Source organism: Sparus aurata, chromosome 10, assembly GCF_900880675.1.
Source record: "Sparus aurata chromosome 10, fSpaAur1.1, whole genome shotgun sequence".
In the NCBI taxonomy this organism is placed as follows: domain Eukaryota; kingdom Metazoa; phylum Chordata; class Actinopteri; order Spariformes; family Sparidae; genus Sparus; species Sparus aurata.
In genome coordinates this window covers 22,489,028-22,497,687 of record NC_044196.1, presented here as the reverse complement: position 1 = coordinate 22,497,687, position 8,660 = coordinate 22,489,028, and the positions used below count along the sequence as shown (strand labels likewise).

The 8,660-nt window shown below is 41.1% G+C and overlaps 1 protein-coding gene across 3 annotated transcripts in view; it reads left to right on the top strand.

The window, feature by feature from the left end:
• The window catches only part of ank2b (ankyrin 2b, neuronal), a 202,296-nt gene that overhangs the window by 48,420 nt on the left and 145,216 nt on the right, over nt 1-8,660 (top strand). Inside the window, exon 1 of one of the 3 annotated variants that reach the window (XM_030430602.1) lies at nt 5,525-5,782. The exons of 1 other annotated variant lie outside the window; for it this stretch is intronic. In XM_030430602.1, the coding sequence (XP_030286462.1) occupies nt 5,696-5,782 (87 nt within the window). In that variant the 5' untranslated portion in view covers nt 5,525-5,695. Of the gene's footprint in view, nt 1-5,524; nt 5,783-8,660 lie in introns of those variants that run through there. One more of the 3 variants, XM_030430594.1, reaches the window with a different exon arrangement.

Here is an 8,660-nt window from a genome sequence, read left to right as displayed (position 1 = left end):
CCCCCCCAAAAAACATCAGCAGATTGCATTAACCAGTGTCAGCTACCTATTCCACTGTGTCAACTCTGTGTCTAATGACAGGAACAGTGAAAGAAGGGAAATTAATACAGCACCAGAATGGCTGTTAAGAAATAGAGATTTGATTTCTGCTAAGACCAGAGGCTGACACTGCTGTTTCACTGATAGAAAAGGTTGTTGACTGGGTGTGTGTTGTTGGCATGCTACTTGGAATGTCTTGTTCTGTTTTCTTGGACAAACATATTGCTGTTGTTAGATTTTAATGACCGCTCCTGAGCTGTGTTTGCAGTAAAAAACCTATTAAAGCTTTCTGCTTTGCTTCTGTGTAGGAATTGCTCATGAATGTCTAAGTCAGGAGCATATTCTGTAATGTCTCATGAGCTTTTGTTGACATTACAATGTGTTTCTATATGTCAGCGGATGGCTTCTGCTTTATCAGCAGGAGGAATGCTCTAAAACTGTCCTCTGTACAGGACTGAAGAAGCCTTTTTCATGAGTGTTGAGCTCTGAAGGAGCTCTTAATCTTCAGAGACCACATGCTTGGTCTTTCGCCTTCTTGCAAGTGGTTTCACCATCTGATGAAGTGCTCTCACAGATGAAGAGTACACTGTTTTTGTGACAAAAATGTGTGTTTTCCATTGAGCTAATACAAGCAGTTACTGAGTGAGGTGTCCAGTTTAGGACGTTATCAGTTTTTCTCTGCACTGTGTGATGGCGAAATCATGGTGATATCGAAGGAATTTTGAGTGAACAGTGTATCATTAACTGTGTATTTCTGGGCTGGATTATGTACCATGACATTCGGGTACAGCAACCGCATCACTGCTGATGCTGCATCCATCATCCATCTGTTGATCTCTGTCTGTGTTTATTATCCTCACTTGTGAACTAGACCTCAATCTCCTTCAACCGGTGCAGCATCTTGTTTCCAACCAGAGGGGGAACGCCACCATTTTCCCACGACTAACAGGCAGATCCCCATGTAATTCCTTGAGCTCATTTACGCTTCTCAGAGGATGATCCCTTTGGACTTTTAAACTCTATGAACTTATCTCAAGTACACTTTAAACTATACAGCATTTGAATTTCTTTTTGTTTAAGACATCTAGTTTTGTTCACAACATATCTGTAGATGTGAAAGGCAGATTTCTTTTAACTGAGCTTGAGGTAATTATGATGATTACAATGTGGTTTATCACAATGAGCAAGACAAGGATTTGAGTGACATATAAACTGCCAGATGGAAAAAGTTATCTTTCAGCACATTAGGTTAAAAAAGGGTTGTATGCACAGCAGTCAGTCAGTTATGAGAAAGCTGTGTTATTTGGTGGCAGAAAAGCAGCATTGTTGAGCAATTTGTGGTGACTTCATCGGTTGAACTTTTGGTTGCCCCCTCTGATGTAGCTTGAGGTCACCACTGACGATGCACTGTTGTCCAGGAAGAAGCAGTTTTTGTTGTTTCTACTGTGTGATGGACACTGTCTCACAGTGTGAGTGAAGTGTTCCACACTGACTGAATGTTTCCTATCTGCTAGACCTCAGGAAGATGTAAATGTGAAGTCTGCTGCTGCAGATGGTGCAGGACTAATAAGGTGTACAATTAACATATCTGCCTGTGTTTGATGATCAGGACGGTGTTTGGGCAGGTTAGGTCTGGTCTAGTCCGGTTTGGTCTGGTCAGGAGAATTGATTTGATCCAAATCAACACATGAACACTAGCAGAACCCCCAACACATCCAACTGGCTGTCTTTCTTGTCCTCCTCCTTTCTTCTCGGTCCCTCCTCCATCTGCTCCGTGTCTCCATCATTCCCTCCTCACCACCAGCAGGTTTGCCGCCTGACATCGGCAAGACTGATGCCAGTAACAGGTTGACACACATAGCTACACATATATGGTAGTATTACATTTGAAACTGAACACTTGCAAATGATTCAAGTTTGAGGGGGTGGGTGGTGGAGATGCAACTAACAATTATTTTCTTATTATATTAATCAAATGTAAGGGTTGATAGTGTGGGGGTCAGGAGTATCATCAGCAAATTTCATTGATTGGTGTTCACTGCCTAGTGCACAGTGTTGACACTTTGCCTTTAGGGTGGAACTTTATTATCTTAAATAAAAACAAAACAGGGTTCATCTTCTGAGGAGCATGAATAAGCTCTCTATATCATGGTGATCTGCACACTAGATTTAGATTTTTTTCTTATGTATTCGTTGAAACTTTTTCTGAAAGCTGGAGCTAGATGAACACTCACTAAAATCATGACAAATCATCCGCTTACGACCATGAATATCCCCTTAAACTCTGGAAGCAATCATTTGAAATTGAAACAGATTAAAGATCAGGGATAACCACCATTAAAAATCCAATATCTAATGTAGCGAGGTGACATTTTGTTCTCAAACGGGCACTAAAGAATAGCTCATTACACGTCCATCTTCTGGGGACACTTAATATGTTGAGTAGATTTCACGACATTCCAAGTTTAGATTGTACTTTTTGTGGTCCACTGTAAATTGGGCCCAGGGTTGCATCAGAGCAAAAGCTGGGGCCATCACACAAAACACAATATATCATCCTCTTAAGGCTGTGAATGTTCATGGCAAATTAATTCCAATTTTAACATTTGTTTCAAAATGTTTTGACCAGGTTTTAAATTCCATCTCTTTGCAGTACGAATATACAAAACATGGAAACCAAGCCGTCAAGCCATTTGTATCAAGATATTTAAAGTATATTGGACCAGTGGTTTGCACAAAATACTATCATTTTCTGAGGACCTCAAACTAATCCTGAACAGGCTGGCTGTCATCCAAGAGGTCAAGTCAGTCCGTCCTTTAAAAGTCACCTTAACTCACCTCACACACTCACACACACCAGGAGCTGTCAGAGCAGCTGACTGGAGCAGGTGTTAACGTGTGTGGGTGTGTGTGTGTGTGTGTGCGTGTGTGTGTCTGTGTTTGTGAAGTGAAGAGAGAGAGACAGAGACTGATGCAAGTCACAGGGAGATGGAGTGCAGAGGTCATCAGGGCTAAAAACAAAGCACATGAAAATCTGGACAAAAAAAAGAAAGTCCCATAAATTAACAGACAGAAATGTATTAACCATAATAATCATATGTTTGGTCTCATTTCTTACATATTTCATTATGTGCGGATGTGAGCAAAGGGTGAGATGAAGATTGAGAATGAACCGCTAATTCTTCCATTATTCATCACCATTAGAGTGATGCTGCTTCAATCTGCTGTGACTGGGAGCTCATAGCCAGGAGCCATCATTAAGATACAGACAATCAATGCTTTTTCAAAGGAACTCATAAAGCTGCGTGTGTGTATGTGTGTGCGTGCGTGAGGGAGGGGTGTGTGTGGGTTCACATGGAGTTAAGACCTTGCTGCCTTCAGACAACAAAGACTGACAAGGCGGTGTGGATTCGCCGTGTGTGTCTGGGTATGTAATCCTCACAGGGTGGAAGTTTATTGACCGAACCTATAGAGGAGGAATCCAACGCACACTGGCCTCTGTTTCACATCGGAGCAGCGACACATGGAACACCACGCTCTGCTTTTGTAGCTTTGTCACCTCACATGTCCGTAGGCCTAAAATCCAATCATCACATACTACCAGACTGACAGGGTTAGCTTACATTAACAAATATCATTTCTGTTTTTGACAGTAATAGTAACTGATTAGTTTTTTCTCAAGGTGTCAGCTTGGGCCCTGGGAACCTGTGATGGAAGTGTGTAAGTGAGTGAACTGAAACAAGATATCAGCTAGATCAAAGGGTTATAAAAGTAGGCAATATTATTTTTACATATATATATATATGAAATATGTTTACATAAATTAGACTTTTGTGCATGCACCATTGCACATTGTCTCATTTTTAGTTGTTAGTTTTGAGGTGAACAGCTTGTAATGTAATGATGGGAAACCTTTGCTTTAGATTTGCGACTGCGTGGTCAAACTTTTATTAATCTCTGCAACCAATTAATGTAAAATACTCTTAAAATGACTTTGGATGCCAGCAGGTCAGTTGGCGTAGCTGGCTAGGAATTTTTTTCCGTTTTACTGTGATACAAATTGTTGTCGCTGCCAACATATTCTCACTCCCAACTTGTTTCCCAACATTGACTGTGTGGCCACCGCCAATGTGGGTGCCACCACCTCAGTCCTGGCTAATAAAAATGAGGCCATGAGGTTGAGCCTGGGTGGAGCTGAAGCAAGCTTACTTATTTAAACAAACCCAACAAGCTTGAAGCTACCGATCTAGCTAAGGCTAACGAGCTGTCAGCGTTCACACATAAAGACAAGTAAATCCGCCTCATGTTTTATATTTGCTTAACTGTGATCATGGGTTTATTCGGCCCAAACAGCCAGCGTACCATACTGTACATTTTTCTGCACAGTAAAGACACCAGCACAAGCCAAGAGGTGAAGCTGACAAGACAAGACCTGACTACTTCTCACTCATAACATCCACACCCTTAACCATGCACAACTTTAAACCTTGGTATCATTTAAGCGACTGAGTTTGATGATTCACCCCCATATAGTTGGTCATGAAGGGGGAAATTAGGTAGGGAGACCGAAACCATCATTTGTACCAGGCTGTAAACATTTTTATTTAACTTGGACATTTTTACATAAGCTCTTATGCGGATTGACTCGCTTTTGGAGTCAGCCTCTAGTGGCCACTTGAGGAACTGCATTTTTTGGTACTTCCTAATTAGTTTCATTTTGTCAGCTAGCCACCCTAACCCCAGCCCTCCTGACACAGACTTCTCAAACAAACAATCAAACAATTCATCGTTAGGTTGAAGACATGCCAGAAACAAGTGAAAGGTACGGGGTGAGAAATAGGGGGTAAGAAAGGGCTCATGTTGTGTTCTTAAAAAACACTGAAATTAAACAATTAAATCAGAACAACGTGATCACACCAATTGTGTCAGACAGCAGACGCTCAACATGGTTTGTTTTGATTGATTTAGTCATTTCAGTTAGTCAATTAGTCAAATCATGTCAGCACTACTTAATTTAACCCATATGTCACGTCTTTATGTAGCATATGATTAAATATTTTGACACAGTTCTGCTTTTATTCCCTTTTTCTCCTTGGTTACATTGTTTTTGAACACCACGTAACAGTGACAATAATATTTGATCCTGTTTTTGAGTCATCTGTCACTGTGTTGAATTTAAACCAGTGTTTTCCTTTGTCTTGTTGCTCTGGGTTAATGGTTGTTTTAAAAGGAATAACAATTAAAAAGTGTGCAAGAACACTAGAGGCTGCTCACAGACACACATGTGGCTGTTGAGTGTGCGTGTGTGTGTGTGTGCGTGTTTTCATGCGCGTGCGATGACTATTTTGGTTTCGCCACGCAAGGTTTCCAGATAAACACTGGTGGCAGCTGCTGCCATAGCAACACCATTGTGCGCCCTCCTCCCTCCCTCCCCTCCCTCTTTCTCTCCTCCCCCTCCCCGACCACTCCCCCCCTTCCCCACCTCCGCCCTGCTCGGCGCTCCACACAGCCAGAGAGTGAGGACCAGAGAGGAGAGAGGTCGACTCGCTTCGTTTCACTGAGGGAGGGAGAAAGAGACGAGACGAGTGGATAGAGTGCAGGAAGCAACAGCAGGAGGAATAACCTGGAGTGAAAAAGTGGAAGTTGTAGGGAGAGAATGAGTGAGGACAACCACTCCCACTACAGGCTGGACCCCAGCGATCGCCTCAATGGGCTAGGACAGAGGAGAAAGAGACCCAAGAAGGTAATTGAATGAACTGAGAGCCACATGGTACAAGAGTGTGTGAGAGGTGTGAGGGAGCTGGATGTAGGGGAGGGGGGGGGGGGGGAGACGCTGCCTGATTCCCCTCCAGCGAGAGAGCAGCAGCTGGGGGTAGTGGAGGTGGAGCAGGTGGGGAAAAGAGTGTGTTTATGATTTTTTCAGTGTTCTTTTTATTTTGGTCAGGTTGTTTTAAAGCTTCATCCCTGCTAGTGCTGACTTGATTTTTCTTTTTTATCTCCATCTTTATCTTAACCCCTGGAGTAAAGCCACCTCCCAGTGGGGTGCTCTCCATCTCTGCTGATTCCACCCTTTTTTTTTTTTCCTTGATGGATTACTCCCTCATCTCCATTCTGCTCCTCTTCTTCTCAGTCTCCCAGTGTGTTGTTGTTGTTATGAACACCTCTGTGTAGTGAGTAGTAGGAGGAGGCTCCTCACATGCCGACAGGGTGGGTCCCCGCTCCGCTCCGCTCTGCTCGCTCTTTGTGTGCCTGTTGTTGTGGACGCGTTACACAGAGATATCAGCTCTCAGGAGATTCTTGTTATCCTATCAGCCTCATTATGGCAGCTCTTTCAAACAGCCATGACAGATTATTGTTGGTTATTGTCTGCGTGCACCATCATGATGTGCACACACCCATCACCCACTGTGTCAGCTTCCACTGAAAGCATTCATAAAGACATGGACATCAAGGAATTCTATGAGCTGTCATTACCAATACAAATGTATCGAAATTATGTATCGATATGTATTATTATTGCAATATATTGATATCCATGATTTTATTCCGTTATTCCTTTTAATCAGTCTCAACTAATATGTTTTATTTACAAAATGTTGGAAAACAGTGAAAAACGACCATCACAATATTCTTAAAGCCCTCAATGACATCTTTAAGATTGCTTCTGTAAAAATAGTTATTTTTTGCTTGAAGAATCATTAATCATGATCAATTATCTTTTGATTGGTTGATTAATTTTCCAATAAATTCAGCTTTGATAATATTATATATTACAAAACTGAATAAAATATTGTTTGGGTCTATATTTCAGCCAATGTTAGCCTTTTTTTTCAATCATGTATTCGGTCCACTGTACGGATGTTGCTTTTGATTTCTTCGCCTACCCATGGAAACAACATGTTCATTAGTTTGCACTAATTAATATAATTCCCAGTTACATGTACAGAATGTAGGCATCAAAACCACTTGGTGGTTGAGGAAAAATCATGGTTTTGCACAAAATGTCTAATTGCTTGAAACAATCACCACAGACTGTTGGCTTCACATAGAACTTGATCCCTGTTCACTTGGGTGAAAGTCATTTGAGTAAAGCACCCAACCAACCCTAATATCCCGCTGACGTGGACTTTCTGGCTGTTTGTAATACGTTTTTCCTTTCCAGTACGAATTTTACTCATTACAGAACAAATTTAGGATATCATTATATAAAATGTTGATGTAAAAAATTAAATATTAGCCAATATTTCCTCACCAGAACTATTTAAACTCTTAAATATCAACATAAATACCTACCTCAAAAGTCCAGTGTCAATCCCATGACAATCACATTAGTTAGTATATAGTTTAGTCAATTCAACCAGTATTCATCAAAGGTGCTTTACATGGATGTTAACAGTATAATTAGACAATTAGAGAAATAAACTATAAAAGCAGGATTAAATGGATTTATTTGTCCTTTCATGGTCGGTGTTGTGTATCAAATGTGATTTTGTACACTAGTATTCCGTTCAGCAGATCACTGTCTACACTAAGATGCCAAAACAGACAGAAACCGACTATTCACAAACACAAAATCTTGTGTTCCATCACAGGCTATATGACCATTTTCTATTCTGCCACCTCTATTTTTAAGAATAGGATTAAGTGCTTCTTTTGGGTAATCAAGACAGATTATGGTCTTGGTCAGCAGAAGTCAATGTTGATACTGTTAAGAAGAAAAAAAAATGTCACTCCATTTTGTTCAAAGAAACACAGACTGCAACTGTTGCTGCTCCACTTGAGTACTTGATCACGTCTATGAATGTTGACCAGCAGACGTCATCTTTTTTTTCGAGAGCTTTGCTTCATAACGCGTCCAAATTGCCACTGACATGGCTTCAGTCTGTGTCTATATTTCTGCCTGCGCTGGGTTTTTTAGTCCAGCTGTCTGACTCTATCTCCCTCTATTCTTCTCTCTTATATATGACGAAACAGTCTTTCTCCCTCAGGCTAGAAGGACACAAAAAGACAGAATCCAACCTTATTGCATTTCGGTGTTTGAGGCAACTGAGGGTCACACAATGACACCGGCTCAGCTGGGTCTTTTCTTTAACCAGAAATAGTTAGTTCGGCTTTGTGAATTCACTGTAAAGATGTTGAGGAAATAGATAATTACATTTATTTTTTGATTGAGTCAAAGAAAAAGTAAGTAGGACGGACAATTCCGCGTCTCGGTCTCATTTGTCTTGTCTTGTCTTGTCTCGGTCTCATTTGTCTTGTCTCTGCTCATTCGCGCTTATTTAGATTGATAACGAGTATGCGGATGTTAAGTGTCAGGAACTGCAAACTCAAGTACTTTCACCTCCAAACTATATTCAGTGTACTTACTTAGTGTACACTTGTTGTGTTGTCACATTAAGCTACGCAGGTAGGACTGGGTATTGTTTAAATTTAAATTTGGATTATGATACCAGTCCCAATACCAGTACCCTTAAAGTGATACCAACACCAAGTTCTTCATTCGATACCTTTTTTTTTTTCTACTTCATTTGATACCCATCATGTGGATTAGTGGAGATCAGCTCTGCAGGTAGAGCTCTGTAGAGTTCATTAAATTGGAGAATGCTTGCAGTGACTGGCTG